Source organism: Eschrichtius robustus, chromosome 6 (genome assembly GCF_028021215.1).
Source record: "Eschrichtius robustus isolate mEscRob2 chromosome 6, mEscRob2.pri, whole genome shotgun sequence".
NCBI classification, from domain to species: Eukaryota; Metazoa; Chordata; class Mammalia; order Artiodactyla; family Eschrichtiidae; genus Eschrichtius; species Eschrichtius robustus.
Window position 1 is genome coordinate 10,277,195 of NC_090829.1, and position 17,572 is coordinate 10,294,766.

The 17,572-nt window shown below is 42.0% G+C and overlaps 1 protein-coding gene across 2 annotated transcripts in view; it reads right to left on the reverse strand.

Moving 5' to 3' along the window:
* Positions 1-17,572, reverse strand: part of PLCL2 (phospholipase C like 2) — a 191,457-nt gene that overhangs the window by 77,940 nt on the left and 95,945 nt on the right. For both annotated transcript variants that reach the window (XM_068545864.1, XM_068545865.1), the window contains exons 2-3: positions 2,648-5,134; positions 31-234 (exon numbers count right to left, since the gene is read on the reverse strand). In XM_068545864.1, coding sequence (XP_068401965.1) covers positions 31-234; positions 2,648-5,134 — 2,691 coding nt within the window. The remainder of the gene's footprint in view (positions 1-30; positions 235-2,647; positions 5,135-17,572) is intronic.

Consider the following 17,572-nt stretch of genomic DNA (forward strand, 5'->3'; position numbering starts at 1 on the left):
GGCTCCATAAAAGTGCAAAGAGCCACTCACCATGTCGTAAGTTGTTACGATCTTCTTCAGAACCTCGGGCACGATTCCCTGCAACTCCATGGTGGGATACTGCTCGCTGAGATTCAGGACCACCAGGGGCGTGTTATCAGGTCCCAGGAAGCGGGGAGACACCGCCAGCATGCACTGCATGAGGTTGGCTACGGAGGAGAGGCCACACAGCTCCTTGAAGGACACCACTGCATTCTGCTCAATGGAAAGAAGAAGGCGCTTTGTAATTCACCAGGGTTTTAATTTCTCATGGATGTTATACTCAGTATACTTGGTAATCCTTGGACTGCCTGATACAACAGTTACTAGCAGTGTTATGACAGACATGGTTAATGATTATCTTATCCTGGGAAAAATGGCTACTTTCCAAAGTAAACATAGTTATAGATATTTGTAATACCAATTTATCAAAAGTATGGAAAAGGCAAATAAGTTAAATTCTTTTGAAGGGCAAAGCTGCTTTTCAGATCAAAGTTCACAGCAGTGCTAATGCTGATATGTAATTATGAGCAAACAAAAAAAATGGCTTCTGCATTCAAAAAGGTAAAGATTCAGAAAAAAAAAAAAATCAGGCTTAAAATAAGCATCAAATATGCCAGCCATCCAAAAAAAAAAAAAAAGAGGAATATTTGCAAGACAGAAACTTGAGTCTCTCTCACCTGTTCATACCAGCTGGTTCCAAAGCTAAAGGAACTTGGAGGAGGCTGCGGTTTCCGTGGAGATGTGCCCGGCGGGAGACCTTCCTGCCCGGTACCACGGCCTTCCCTTCCCCTAGTCCCGTCTCCATGCTGCTTCTCCTCCTGCTCTCAATGCTCTTTTTCTCTAATCACCAGAGGTGCCATTAAAATCCCCGTTAAAGGAAACCCTTCCATACTGTGAAAAGCCACGAGTCGGTGTTCTCTGAGCACTGTGTGCAAGGCATATGTAATATACGTGACCCCATCTGACCCTGTCAACCAGCCACGCTGGGCGCGAGGAGGCCGGCCTCAGCTGTGGCCCGTCTCTGTTGTTTGTCTGAGGTCACACAGCTGGCAGGTGAAGGGGTCAGGATTTTACCTGAAGTCTGCTGAGGATGAGGCCTCTGCTCTGAATCGCTGTGCTGCCAGAACAGGTACATTCCAACGGAAAACGGAGTCACCCCGGGCACACCTGGGTCCTGACCTGGGCTGAGCACGGCGGCCAGAGGGGAGGCATCTGGGCCCCCCAAGCCCTGTGCCTTCTGCTTTCAAACACCCCAGTCCTCGGAAAGGAGCAGCACGTTGGTTTTACATTTAAACATTTTCTTTTTATTAATATTGCTTTAAATATGGGCATCAAGCTGTGTATCATTTTGTTCAAAATCACTTGGATGTTGACTGCTCATAACAATAAATCCTTACTGAGAGCTCTAAGGGGGGGCCCCCAGTCACACCCTCGCACTCCCCAGTTACTTCTTCTTCACCTGCCGTTGTCCTATTTGTTTATTATCTGCTGCCCACCCCCAACTAAAGTCTGCTGTTTCCTGCCGCATCGCTGGCCCGACCGCCCGTGTGTGGCAGGGGCATCACACAGCGCCGACTGCAGTGTGGGTTCGGCACAGACACGCGGCCCTGGAAGGACGGCGCTCGGCTTCATGCGCATGACAGCTGCCGCAGGGCAGGGACGTGCGGCCTGCTCAGAGCTGAGGTCCACCGACCATGGCACCCTCAGAGACAGGGAGACACCCTCCACATTTACTAGGAGGCAAGAAATAAAACAAAATGTCTCCATTGTGGCAAGGTCTTTTAATTTTACTTGCTGCTGGCATTCTGCTCATAATAGTTATAAAGATTATATATACATATACACACGTATGTGTGTGTGTGCGTGTGTGTGTGTGTATATATATGTATCTTTTTTTTATCGTTTTTAAACACACTGAGCGGTGATCCATCACACACTGGGATGGGCTGGGGCAGGTGCGTGTGTGAGGTGGCCCTCGCAGCCTCGTTCTGCATCACTGGTAGCCCCAGTATCCTGCTAGACACGTGGACAATCCTTAATTACATACCTAACCCTGACTGATTGCTTTTCGCCACTATGCGGTTCAGAGGTAATTATTATCTCAGACGTCTAATAAATACAGGTGTCACGTGTCTTTTACTTACACAGTTAGATAGCTGCGCTCCAGAGTCAAAAGCAGGCTCAATACATAAACCCACGGGCTGCTTACAGGCTCACCATTCCCGCAGCATGACGGCCCCACAAGAAAGGACCGGAACGTGTCCCTCTAGTTTCATGGGCTTGACGTCAGTGTGTTCCAGCTAAGGAATATTCAGAAATACCAGAGATTCCCACGTGCGCTTTTAGAGAAGACGGGGGACTGCTCCCTGGTGATTAACAGGGACCAGGACGGGTGTGGACTCAGCAGCAAGGATGCCTCATCCCCACAGAGTGTGTTCAATACCAGCTGCCGTTTTGGAAATTCACATGATAAAAAAAAAAAAAAAAAAAATGAGATTGGTGGTAAACATTCTTACAAGCGATGGGAATTTACAGAGTATTTAAGATCAGGGATATGACTGTTTAAAGAAACCCTCCAATAGACTCATACACCGCGCGCAGGCGCACACGAGCCCCCGCGCCGTACCTGCATGTTCTCTCTCAGGTCGGTGGCGTCCCGAATTGGGGGCTGGGCGTTCTTGAAGACCTCGTCCACAGTTTTAATCCACAGTGTTCTCAGTGACGCATACTCCCTGGACTTCTTCCCTTTCCTCACAGAGAGGCCCCTCTTGTGAGGCTTCCCGCCTCCTCTCCGGTTAGTGATGGCCACGTGCACGAACAGAGACGCGTGGGCGAGGACCTCGCCGGTGAGCGACTGCAGCGGCACGTGGCGGTAGCCCGTCTGCAGACACTCGAAGGGAATCGTGTACTGGCCGATGAACTCATCGCCGATGTAGTCGTCGTCCAGGACCACAAAGCGCACCATGGCCAGTTCGGGCAGGTTGATCTGGAACTCAAAGCTTTCGTCGAAGATGGGAGCGTCTCCGTTCTGGTGTACTGTTTTCGTCCTCTGTTCTGCGCAGTCAGCGGGGATCCCGTGGATCTCAACGTAGACGTAAGGGTCCACCACGTCGCCTTTAGCACCCGATCCTTTGGGTTTGGGGAAGTTCTGCCCGCTGATGATCTTGATGTGAAGGAGCTGGGGTGAGACTCCTGGGACGGAGTCTTTGGTGTTGGCGCTGAAGAAGGAGACCTCCTCCCTCATGATGGCCGGCCGCAGCACGTAGCCGCAGTTCCCGTTCTGCCTAAACCAGCCGATGTTCAGGTCCATCATCAGTCCCGGGGTCTGAAAGTTCATGGCCACGATCTGACAACCACATTTCCAAAAATCTTGAGGGTTCATGTTGCTGGAGTCAATTCTCATGGGACTGGGGAAAACCCTGGCGAGAAAGCGCTTGTTGTAATTGACAAAGTCCCCTGCATTCTCGTTGGCGTATTTGCTGGCAAGCACTTCGTTGAATGAGCAGACTTCCCAGTACTTCTGAACCTGAAAGGACACCTGGAACTCTTTGAACTGCACCGACTTGCAGATGCTCACCAGCTCGGACAGCTCTTTGCAGAGCTGGAAGCGCTTGGCAGGCACGTGGTTGGGCTGATCCGCGTTCTCCTTGCCCATCCTCTGAGACATCTCTGCCCCTTCATCCTCGTCAGAAACATCGCCCTCTACTCCAGAGCAGTTGGAAGACAGCTTCTTTGCCTTAATGAGTATCTTCCCTTTCAGGACATCTGGGGATGGCAGGTAAGATTCCTCAGCACTGGGTGAGGTTGTGTAGAGCTTGTCTCCTAAAATTTTCTTCATGTGTTGAACCATGACCTTCTGTTGTTTAATAGAACAGTGATTTTCCAAACACAGGATGAGAGGGTACTCTGAAGCGAAGAATGCATACTTGTTAATAATATCAATGACGCTGCGGAAGACGATCTGCGAGGTCATGGTGTGGCCTGTGTAAATCACAGGTTCGTTATCTGGCCCATCCCATACATCCAATTCAACACTCCGGCAACCCATTTTAAGAGCTCGGATGTATCCTGTGATATCGGAGGGACCTCGGAACTGATCCTCTATTAAGTATGTATTATGAGATGAGTTTATAAAGTAATGAGACAAGGGTTGCTTCATGTCCTGACAGACCTTCTTATGCTCTGGATCAAATATATAACAGTCAGATGACACAAGGTAATTAGTGAACCCGTCTATGGAAAGCCAGCCCTTTTCCTGACCCTCTTTGGATGGCTCATATTTGTGAATAATTTCAAGGCTTATTTCCTCATTTATATGTGCCACACCCTGCTCTGCCTCAAGAAACATCATAAGGTCCTTGGTATCAAGGAATTCTTTATTGCTTGAGAACTGAACTAAAAGGAAATAAATTTCAGGTCTAGTACAAAGCTCATGGAAAACCTCAACAAATTCCTCCTTTGTGACTTCAGTACCAGCTTTGTCCTTGGACTTGTGCAATTCTTTGAACTTAAGCTCAATTTTGCTCGTTTTTAAACCAGGATTGAGGTTTCTGATACACTGCACGGCGTTGCACAGAGTTATATGTCCCAGGTTATCTACATCAATTTCACTAAACATTTGTGAAACCCAAGAAGTCCTCATGTTGTCCTGGCTACTTTCTAACATATCAAGTGTATGTTTCCCATAAGAAATTAGGTACCGCAGTCCCGTGACCCAGATGTTTGCAACATCTGCGGAGTTGGCAACCAAATCGAGTGACTCATAATTCTCTCCATAGATGACTGAAAATGCACAGTCTTCAGATATCTGGTCAGAGATGCCATTGCTGCGGAATATGTCTGTATTTTTTCCCGTTCTCACTTCCTTGATGGATTTAATATCAATCTTGGCTTTCTCAGAATCCTTCTTGGATGGTTCCCACCTCAGGCTCTGCATGTCAGCGTCCAGTAAAAAATACCTGTGGTAAATTCTAGAGTTGGAGCGAACCTTTTTGAGTTCCGAACCCTCCACCATGGAATTGATACAATCACTTGCACTGCTAATCTTTTTCTCCGTGGGCATACTGCTGAAGGAGACCGTCTTTTTCCGCTCTCTTTTCTGTTTTGTACCATCCTAGGAGAAAAAAAATCATAGTGTATTAGGATAACACAAATATAGGTTTCTATGTTGAAGACTAGGAATAAAATTTTAATTTCCTTGGGAAAAAATCATACTCTTAGGATTTCCAATTGTATGTTCTATAATGAATGATACACATTCACTTCTAAAGCTTAGAAGTGGCCTTGGCATTTACAGCCTAATACAGACAGGTAAAAAAAAAAAAATCATTATTGAATTATTGCAACCCATGAGGATCAAGAAACACAATTCCAGTAATACATAATAAAAGCTCGCATAGAGAATTGGCCACACAATTTGCAGGGCCCAGGGGAAAGTGAAAATGCAGGGGAAAATGAACAACCTCATTCAGAAATTAAGAATTTTAAGAAGGCCATGGAAGAGCGTTAAGCCAACTACATGGCCTTCCTGAGTATGGCACCTGTACAGTGCACCGGGAATACACCCATGAAGCAGACCCTGCTGGATATACACCTCCTACACCAGTGTTTCCCGAAAGGTTGTCACTAAACCACTTTCCTCAGAATCCCCTGGGTTATCTGGGTAAAATGCAGATTCCTAGGCTCATGGGATCAGCTCTCCAGGAGGTGGTACCCAGGAATTTACATTTTAGGCGGCACTCTAGGTGATGGGAATGTACAATAAAGTTTAAAACCACTCTCTAACCACTTGGACTCACTAAGCTGTCTGGGCTATTTCTGGAAACAAAGTATGAACCATTAAATTATGTGTTACGTGAGTAGAAACTGAAATTCCAGCGGCAATTCTTGGCTCTTCAGAGCCTCGTATTAGATTAGTCATGGTCCTAAACACTTCAAATAGATATGGTTTTACTTCTGTCATTGTATTAAGTCTGGGTGGGAGGCCCAGATTTCAGCTAGAGGTGCTTCTAAAATTCTGGAGTTGGAGTTATTAAAGCCTGCTCCCATGCACCAGGCAAATGTTTAGAACAAGTCACCCAAGTCCTTCCAATGTTAACAGACTAGTAACACTACCAAGTGAAAAACTTCAGGCAACATCTATTTCTACAGCAGTCTGCATCACCAATAATGCACTCCTCAACTTTACTGCATGATGTAGCAGGTGCTCACCTCAAGGAGCTGATGCCACATCTATGTGTGCATTTAAGTTCTTTCCCTGTATAGATGCCTTTATTATTATTATTATTTTAAATTGCTCAGATGGCCTCACAACATCTTTTGCAATTTTAACCTAAAACTCGACATTGCCTTTCAGGAGGCATATGAAATTTGTGATAAATTTTCAGTAAGTCATTATATTCATAAATAAGAAATAGAGATGGAGGTTGGGATTATATGACTTTCATGCAATAAAGAAAAGAGCATGCAAAATATTGTACAAAGGCATTCTAACTTTCCTGCTCTGAGAGAATCTTTTTTTTTTTTTTTTTCTGGCCGTGTCACGCAGCATGTGGGGTCTTAGTTCCCTGACCAGGGATCGAACCCGCGCCCCCTACAGTGGAAGCGTGGAGTCTTAACCACTGGACCTCCAGGGAAGTCCCCAAGAGAATCTATTTTGAATAAAACCTCTACATTTAAAAAAGTGATTACGCTATTCTCTGCGTCTGAAATTTAAAACTTTTACTTTTTGACTACCTATACTTCCAAAAGCAATTTGCAGAAGGCAATTAAGCTTAAACTTTAAATCATACAGGTATCATTTCCCTCAAAGTTTCAAAATGAACCAAAGAGGCTTTTGTGATCTGAATGCCAACATGAAACATAAAAGCCACAAGGCAGAGTATTTCTTTATAATTGTATCCTCCAAGCAATAAAGTGCAAAAGACATTAAAGCTGTGGTAATGGTATCTATAAGATACATTGTATTGAATACTACAGCTGTTCCAATCCCTAAAACTTAGATTGTGTTCTGTCTATTCAAGCAAGTTGGCATGAAATTAAATTTGTAATCAGCCATGTATAAGGGTATGAAACAGATGCATGAATTTCCTGTTTTTCAGAATGAGGGTTGTCTTTACCTTTAAAAATACATATTTACCTTTAATAAAGACAACATACTAATTAAGTGAGGGAATTTTATAATTTTTATAAATTATATCTCAAAGCTGCCACTAGTAAAAGGAATCACAAAGATAAATGGAGGTGCCTATCCATTTATTCACTGAAATATATATACAGCATTTTCTCAACAGTGTAATCTTTTATTCTGTCATTCGCAACATATTGATTAATACTGGACTACCACTTCAGCACATGGAGGTCTGAATGAAAAGGTCTGTCTCTCCTTCCCTGCTAGCAGAAAAAGGTATTAGAAAACATCAAGAGAAGTGTGCTTGCTTGGAGACCAACAGAGCAGGCGGGAGCTGGCCCTCATCACTGGATGGAAGCAACAGGTGGATGTGAAGGCAAGCTGGTCCCCCACAGCCCGGAGGAAAGGAAGAGGAAGGCAGAGGGAGGGAGAAGTGGGCTTCCTCAGCAGGAGACCCAGGCCCCCAACCTGCCTGACTTTGTCCCAGAATATTTATCCCATCCTAAGTATTTCCACCTAGCCTTCACTTTTTAGCCCAGCAGTGATCACGTACTTGCATAAGCTAAGCAGCCCGTCGGCAGCTGAGTTGGAATCTATTTTCTGTGTTGCGTCTTAATGTTAGTTAGTTTAAATTTAAAATTAAAAAGTGATCAAACTATATGTGCTACACATACAGTTTTTTTTTTTTTTGACTAAAGGAAAACTAAATGTGTATAACTTACATGCACTAATCACCTAAAACCAGAAGAAAAAAACGTAAGTTTCTGCTGAGATGGAGATGCCTCCAAATACTTTTAAAATTGTACAGATGATGTTTCAGAACTGGCTCTTAATGTTGTAAGTACTCGTTACCTAAAGCTTCCGAGTGGTGGAAACCACAACATGTAGATAAACTTGGTCCACTGGTGCATTTCTGCTGCGCTATCAGCACTTCTTAATACCAAGAGAAGAAACACAAAAGTTACGTCCAGTCTGGAAGAAAACCAGCTTCCAAAAGAACCCACCTCCATATCAACCCTGAAATTCTGAATTCTAGGTAAAGCATCATAAAATTTTGAACGGGACAGAAGCTTAAAGATTCATTTATATGTTTAACCAACGCTTATTTACAGAATAACATTTTTGTATCAGGAATAATTTTGTGAAAGCAATGACCTAGAAAGAGGCTAAGCGAGGTTTTCTGCATCACAGCAAACTCAGGAAGAATGAAAATGTTTATAGAACTTATATTTAACAATAAAAACGGAAGTAGCCACATTGAACCCAATGGAAAAACATACCTATTTCTAACAAGACTGCCTACTTTATTTAACAGAAGTTTGTCACTATCTTTTGGCCTCTAAAATGACCATCTGGGGTATTTCAGAGGTAGCAGTTCATAAATGGGCGTGAGCAATTTCATAAATTCTCATCCTGAAATGAGGTGACAAATAGGTGGGCCTCACTTCTTTGCCAGCAACAAGGTGCTTGGGTCTGATGCAACTACCGTAGCACCTTCTAGAGAAGAGGAAACCCGTCTGAGGAGTCGGAGTCTGGTCTCAAGGCCCAGGAGTTGATGTCCTGCTGGGACAGCATGGCCTGCTGGGTCCTACTGCATTCCTCTTGTATTTCTAAACTGATTTGTTTCCATTTTCTGTTTGACTATTTCTCAATATACACCACGAGAAAATGACGAATCAACCTCCAGATTCAATACGCTGGCAGAAACTGACACGGTGCCCTAACAATGGGGATGGAGCGTGAAGACAGAGCAGCCGTTTATCCTTCTGGTTTGTTTTGAGTCCAGTTATTTACTCTGATGTATAAGTAACATTAAAGAAGAGTATGAGATCTTTATGTTTATTGAAGGGAGTCTGGGATGAAAGAGAGTTTGGAAACACTGGTTAAAGAAATTTCTATCCTTGTAAAGCAATTATACTCCAATAAAGATGTTAAAAAATAAAAAAAAAATTTCTATCCTTAACAAAACAAAAAACCCCAGAAACAACTTGAGGCCCATTAAACAAGCACAGCAAGGCCTGACCTTTCTCCAGCTCAGTAACAATAGCTCTGAGTTGAAGGAATAAGTCATGTCGGGTACATCAGGGTTACCTTGCAAGGTTTTTTCATACATCTTCAAAGCTTTGATGTGCTCTCCAAGATGAGCAAAAGGAAAAAAGAAAAAAGAAAAAAAAGGATCTGGAGCAAAAACAGTCACTCTGAAGGTCATTTTATAAAATCAGATGAACTGAAAAAGAATAAAATAACTTGAAGGAAAGCTAGGTATGGTCAAAAGCTGCTTCCCCCTCACATGGACGGGCCCTTTACTGCAAGTGACAGAAAGCTGCTTGGCCTGAGGATGCCCTCCTCACGGATCTGCTAATGGCTTGGGAACCTATGGGTGACTGGACAGTCCCAAACGTGGGCAAGTCCAGTTCAGATGACAGCTTAGGATGCAGAAAGCCAAGAGAGAACGTCACTCGCACTTCACAAGAAAAAGCCAGACTATCAATAAAATCACAACTTTTCTTATACCCATCAGAGAACTGTGATCACAAGGGAACTGAATTCCAAGGAGTGAAAAACCCCTCCAAGGAGAGAGAAGACACAGACACTGTTTCACAGTTTGTAGAGCACGGGAGGAAGAGTCCACCATGGAAGCACATAAAAGAAATCAGTTAAGGGACTTCTCTGGCGGTCCAGCGGTTAAGACTCCGTGCTCCCAGTGCAGGGGGCCCCGGTTCGATCCCTGGTTGGGGGACTAAGATCCCACATACCACAACTACTGAGCTCGCACACCACAATGAAGAGGCTGTGTGCCACGACGAAGACCCAACGCAGCCACAATAAATAAATAAATAAATAAATTTTAAAAAAGGAAATCAGTTAAAATTGTAAGGAAACCCTAAAGGCCAAGTGTGGGCTACTATATCAGCTTGGAGCAACTGGGTACCCCAGACACAGGGAGAGTTTGTACTCACATGAAAGCCTTCACAGGTTGCTCCTGAGAAAGACTGGGGCCAGAGCAGGAGAGAGCCCCTCTCCAGGACACAGGCATGCAGCAGGTGATGGGGACACCATGAAACTCTGCTACTTCCCCGACCCTCCTCTCAGACGAAGCAAAAGCCTTAAGCCACTGGGGGAATGGCAGCAAGCCCGCTTTCTCCCTGGGCTACTGGGGGATGGGTAGAAGAAAAATCCATCTCCTTCCACAGCCAAGCAAAGATCTACTGGCCCTTGGACTCAGGAGCCTGTAACAATAAGGCAGAACTCTACTACCACCAGGAGAGGGGCAGAAACTCACCACAGATATAGGCAGAGTCTGGCTGCCTTGGGGAGCAGGGCAGGAATGCCCAGAAGGTCCCACCCTTGAGGCCCAGGTGCACAGGGCTGCCTAAGATTGAAACTAGACCAGGAGGACTAAGAAATCCCCAGCTCCAGCAGACGCTGGGCACTGAGGAGCAGGCAGCGTACCACGGAGGAGGCATAAGACCATGGAAAGAGAGCCCTTTCTGACACAGGCCTTTGCAGATGAAAGCAGATGGCAGAGCAGGAACCATGAATAAACCCTCCAGGACCCCAGTCCCCACCTAGACACACGGTTATGGTGGCCCACAGGTAGAGGAATTTGAAGCCAGCAGTACACTGAAGGTAACAATGGCAACTCAAAACATAAACCCAGATCAATTATTGACTAGATTGACTCAACTTCCCCAAACATTAATGACCTAGAAGAAGAAGAGGCATGTTCATTTCTGAGCATAAATATTATTTACCTCAGTCTCTATTAAGCGTGATGTTTAGCACGCAATAAAAATTGCAGCATGCGTGCACGTGCGCACACACACACACACACACACACACACACACGCACACAAAATGTAAGGAGAAAACCCACTGTCAAGAGACAAAGCAATCAACAGAGCCAGACTCAGAGGTGACCTAGACCTATCACACAGGAACTTTAAAACAACTATTATTAATATACAAAATAATCTGGGGGTGGGGAGTAGACAATATTCATGATCAAATGGGCTATTTCAGCAGAAAGATGGAAATTATAAAAAAAAGAGTCCAATGGAAATGCTATTTAAAAACCCCAACTATCAGAAGTGGTGAATTCCTTTGATAGTCTTATAAGCAGACTGAACATAGCCAAGGAAAGATTCAGTGAACTTGAAGAGGTGTCAATAAAAATTATCCAAACTAAAACACAAAAAGATTTAAAAAGTGAAAAAACATAAAACAGTGCATCCCAGAGCGGCTGTAGAACATATGTGAAAATTGAGTCCCAGCAGGGTAAGAAAGAGAGAATATGGCAGAAGAAGAAATAATGTCCTAGAATTTTCCCAAGTTAGAGCCAAGAAACTCAAGCACAATCACACACACACACACTCACACACACTCCTAGACCTATATTATCATAGTCAAATTGCTGAAAAAATAAATGCAAAGAGAAGAGCTTTAAGGTAGCCAGAGTGAAAAAGAAAGTGATATACAGAGGAATGTAGGTAAGAACTACAGTTCAGATGGATTACAGGTGATCTACTTACATCTAACCCCAGGTTGTCTACTTGACCCAGCTTAATAGTTTAATGGGAAAAGTGATTCTCTTTTAAAGGACTGTATTCCCTAAATTTCCCTCTGCTTCCCCAGACAAAGGTGTCCCTAATGTAGATGTAGGTCTTTAAGGGGTCACAGGTGAGTTTCAGAGGCTCCATAAAACTGTGATTGGATTCTGAAAGTAATTTGTAAACCCATTCTACGAAGTTTAGAATCTTGGCTTTATTAACATAAATTTTAGAAGGCAAAGAAAAAGGTTTATCATTTCCTAAGAATGTCAGCCTTAAGTGTTAAAGGCAAAGGATAAATGTTTTACAGGGTTGTAAAGGAAATTTTAAGGCTATCCAAAAGAGAAATGACAAACTGAGAGAGGGGAAAGAGAAAACGACATCATTTATGGATATATAATGGAATTTTGCTAATAAAAACAGCAAACTCAATCAATCACAGGAAAAGCTCTTATTTATAACTGTGAAATGGTTTTCTTTATTCCAAAGTAGAACAAAATAATCCAGCAGTTCATAAACTTTCTAGTTTAGGAATCACCCGTGGAAATGCTATGGGCCACAAGATGTAAGCTAGTATTGCATGTTCTCTATGCCTCAGCTTTCCCACCTATAAAATAGAGATCAAAAAAATACCCACACCCCCCCATATGTTATTTATAGTCCCTGCTTCATAGGGTTGTTATAATGATAAGAATGAGTTCATATTGGGAAAGTGCTCTAAATGCTTCCTGAAGTTTTATACACCCTACATTAGACACTGTTCAGTAAATATATTTCAGACTGAAATGATTTCTTCATGAAAGAAGAATAAAAAGAAACACTGTCATAAATGTGTGTAGATGCAATACTCTGATCACTTAGGATTTGTGGAAAGTTAGCCCCATCCCAGAAGAAACAATGAACATCACTCTCTTTGGGTCTTTTTTAACTGAGGCCACTACTTAATGCTACCACAGAACTTTTGAGCATGACCAGATGGACGTGATGCCCAAGATACCTTGAGAACCTGTCAAAAATAGCCAGATGCCCTCTCGAAATAAAGCTTCAGAAGGCTGCACCCCCATGTCGAGAAAGAACAAAGAAGTAAACCATTTCTTAAAGTCATTTGTTAATTTTAAATCCCATCAATTTAGTGACAATTACAATTTAACTCATGTATAAGTATTCACATATAAAAAATTTTGAGGCAATGATCCCCATAATAGTTTTCTCTAAAAAATAACCAAATGACTACCCAGGGTACTCTCTGATCAGAATTATTCAGATGATTCCTTCTACTTCATGCTCCCATATTATTTCCTACAGTGTTCAAAACAATTGCATGTAAAGAAAACAAATTTCCAGTTCCTGTAAAATGAAGTTTTCAAGGTCAGGTTAAAGCTTCCAAGTCACTCGATGTATTGGGTTCCACCTGTCTTTAAAACACTGGGATCTTTAATTATAAAATCAGAGGACCATAATAGAATATAATACTTTCATAACCACACTCTTTTGGTGATACACTTTCACTACTACTGAGATATTTATTCAAAGTAAATTTACAAAACCATCATCTACATCTGTGTCCAATGTAAACTGCAATAAAGTTCATTGGTTTTCTCCAGTAATAAAAAACTTAAGGGTGAGCACTGAGCCCCTACAAACTACACCAGCGCTACTTTACATTCCAGTGAAAATACTGATGCTAATGAATATTATTTTATAATCCATAATAATGGTACTTAAGTGGTCCACTTTGGGGTGAAAACTGTAAGTATTTCTCAACTGTGTATATGGTAATTCCTTATTTAGCACATTCTAAAGCCTTTTGACTTCCTATACTGCAGAGCTGTTTTGAGATACGGTTACATAACCTAATTGTTAATAACTGGTAAATCATACCTAATTTTAAAAGGTATGCAAGTCAAATTACATAATGTGAATTCTTAGCTACAAATACAATCAATTCTAAGAGTACCTTCTCAATCACAATTTTCCCCCTAAATTGTACTGGTTCTTCACTACTTCAGAGTAGCTTAGGAGGAAGAATTTATTTTCCTCATTTTTTAATCCTTAAATCTGTCACTGCATTGAGAGGAAAATGATGGTAGTTCAGGGATAGTCAAGCGTCAAAAGAAAAGCTTCCACAGAGATCCATACACAAGCTAAAGCTACTGCCGTGGGCTATGTCCACCATAAAAAAGAAACAACAGTAGCCCTTTCAGTCAGGAATTTTAATATTTCCACAGTTATTTTAAAATTAAAATGTTAAAGGAAAATTGCTTCACCAACAGTATTTTCTATCATCCTCTTGTTTATTATTTTCTTTCTATCTTGTCTGGTAGGGAGGAAAAAAAACCTCCCAAGGGCCTTTTTTTAACCCAATGGTTTATTTGCATATGAAATTAGTGGGAGGTGGGCAAGTATGAGAAAAAAAGAGAAACAATTCATATGAAAGGAAAACTCAGTTTTCTACAAAATATTCTTTTAAGTCCCAAGCCATTCATGTGCCTGCACTAGTCCAGCCCTCAATGTTGTCTCTTCTCCAAACTCATACAGTATTTATAGTCTCTACCCTATAATTTAACACTTAATTATAGTCTTATTCAGATCTCCAATTGTTTTATGTGGGTTAGCCTTATCTCCTCAAGTGGAAAGTAAAAGTTTTGAAGGAATGGGCCATATCTTATATTCTATATGGCTGGCTGGACCAATTCAAGCGGTCAGAACAGTAATTCCTTCTGATGAATCTGTATCTCAGTGATAAAGGGGTATTCCCAACAAGAGGATGTGACACTGTAAATATGTATGCACCCAACACTGGAGCACCTAAATATATAAAGTAAGTATTAACAGACCCAAAAGAGAGAAATATACAGCAACGGAATAATAGTAAGGGACTTTAATACTCCACGTTCACCAATGGTTAGGTCATCCAAACAGAAAATCAATAAAGAAACACTGGTCTTAAATGACATGTTAGACCAGATGGACTTAACAGATATGTACAGAACATTCCCTCCAAAAGCAACAGAATATACATTTTTCTCAACTACACGTGGAACATTCTCCAGGACAGATCACATGCTAGGCCACAAAACAATCCTTGATAAATTTAAGAGTGAAATCATATCAATTATCTTTTCCAATCACAATGGTATGAAACTAAAAATCAATTACAGGAAGAAAACTGGAAATTTACAAATATGCAGAGATTAAACAATATACCACTGAACAATTAATGGGTCAAAGATGAAAAAAATACCCGAGACAAATGAAAATGGAAACACAAAATACCAAAATTTATGGGATGCAGCAAAAGCAGTTTTAAAAGGGAACTTCATAACAATAAATGGCTACATTAAGAAACAAGAGGACTTCCCTGGTGGCACAATGGTTAAGAATCCACCTGCCAATGCAGAGGACACGGGTTTGAGCCCTCGTCTGGGAAGATCCCACATGCCACAGAGCAACTAAGCCCGTGTGCCACAACTACTGAGCCTGTGCTCTAGAGTGCATGTGCCACAACTACTGAAGTCCACATGCTTAGAGCCCGTGCTCCGCAACAAGAGAAGCTACCGCAATGAGAAGCCCGTGCACTGCAACGAACAGTAGCCCCCACTCTCCACAACTAGAGAAAGCCCGCGCACAGCAACAAAGACCCAGCACAGCCAATAAATAAATAAATTTATAAAAAAAGAAATGAAACAAGAAAGATTAAAAATAAACAACCTAACTTTACAGCTCAAGGAACTAGAAGAAGAAGAGCAAACTAAGCCCAAAGTTGGTAGAAAGAAAGAAATAACAAAGATCAGAGTGGAAATAAATGAAATAGAGACTAAAAAACAATAGAGAAGATCAATGAAACTAAGGGCTGTTTTTTTCTTTTTTTTTAAAAAAAGATAAACAGACAAACCTTTAGCTAGACTCACCAAGAAAAAAAGAGAGAAAGAGAGAACTCAAATAAATAAAATCAGAAATGAAAGAGGAAATGTTACATCTGATACCACAGAAATACAAAGGATGAATTTGAGGAGGTAGGTGGGACCACAGTGGTGACAACAGAGATGGAGAGAGGTAGATGGCTTCAAGGTAATATAAATGATAGAACTGACAACATTTGCTGATGGATTGACACAGCGCATGACAGAAATGGAGGAATCTAAGATTACTGCCAAGTTTCTGGCTTGATTAAATGGCACATAATGGTGCCATTTATTTAGATGGGGAAGATTAAGGAATCGTTTTTTTGGGGGGTAAAATCAGTAGTTTTATTTTGAGTATGATAAGTTTGAGGTGCCTCTAGATATCTAAGTGGAGATGTCATGTAGGCAGTTAAATATGTGAATGTGGAAATCTGGAGAGAGGTCAAGCCTACAGATGTAAATTTGGAAGCCATAGCACCTTGGTGGCCACATGAGATTATCTAGTGAAGGAGGAGAGACAGAAAAGATGGCCTAGCATTTAATCTGGTGCATCCCAATATTTTAGGTTGGGTAGAGAAAGAGGGACTAGCAAAAGAGGCAAGAAAGCAGAAACCAGAAATGTAATAGTGACTCCAAAATAGTGTGGTATTGCAGCAGCCATGAAATAAAGTGTTTAAATAAGAATAGTCAGTGATGCTTCTGAGAGGTAAGGTCAGGAAAGTAAAGCATGCTTAATATTAGCATAGCCTCTCCAGCTTTCTTATGGTTGCCGTTTGCATGATATATCTTCTCCCACCTTGCTGTTTTCAACATATTTGTATTGAATCTTCGAATCAAAAGTGTAGACAGCATATAGTTGGACCTTTTTTAAAAAAAAAAAAATCCAGTCTGACAATCTCGGCCTTTGATTAGATTATTTAATCCATTCACATTTAATGTTATCACTGATACAGTTGGATTGGCATCTGCCACGTTACTTTTTCTTTTCTATATGTCCCATGTCTTTTCATTTCTTTATTCCCTTTTTAATGTGTAAGTTAGTGATATATGTTTGAGATTTGGCAGAGTTCTTTGATGACCCTGGCAAGAGCAGTTTCAGGGTAGTAGCAAAGGCCAGAAGGCCTCCTGGGATGAGCTGGAGGCAAAGATTAATGAGACATGGAGACAGTGACTGCAGTTAACTCTGTGAAGGAGGAGCCAGGGAAAGGAATTGGTAGTTAGAGTGTGTGTGTTTCTTTTTTCATTCAGATTGGAGACATTAGAGCAGGTTCCATGCTGAAGGGATTTGTCCCGTGAAGAAGGGAAACTAATGATGCAGGAGAAGGGGACAGATCTCTGAAGAAGCAAAGTCCTTGGAAAAGCAAGAGGAGATGGGACCCCAAGGGGTGACTGTAAGCTGGATCCTGACGGAAATGTAAAGGCAGGGAAGCTTAATCAGAAGGAACAGCATGCGCAAAGACACGTGATGAGAATGAGCCTGCAATGTCCGAAGAAGTTCACGGGGCCTGGGGACAGGATAAGGGGAGGCGGGCAAGAGGAGGCTTGGCATGAGGCCTGCGGGGAACACTGCAGAGGTACACAGCAGCCCTGAGGGAGAGGACTCAGCACCTCCTCTGGGTGCAGTGCGTGCTCCTGAGCCACAGACAGAGAAATACCAATGTGTACAAAGCTCATAATCAAGTGCACTTTTCCTGTGTGTGCAAATACAACTCACAACCTGTTTTAAAGGGTCAACAAATAAAAAAGGCCTCATTTGTTTTATAACTTTTGAGAATCAACAGCCCATTCATGTAGGTATTTCTGCCTCCACAGCCTAAAACTGAGCTAAAGGATAATAACACTTAAATATTTATTAACCTCCCTGAATAAATGAATGAACTCAAAGATTACCACTTAAAGGCTCACCATTTCAAACACCAGATAGAAACCTGTATCCTTTTAAAAGAACTCTTTAAACAGTTACGATT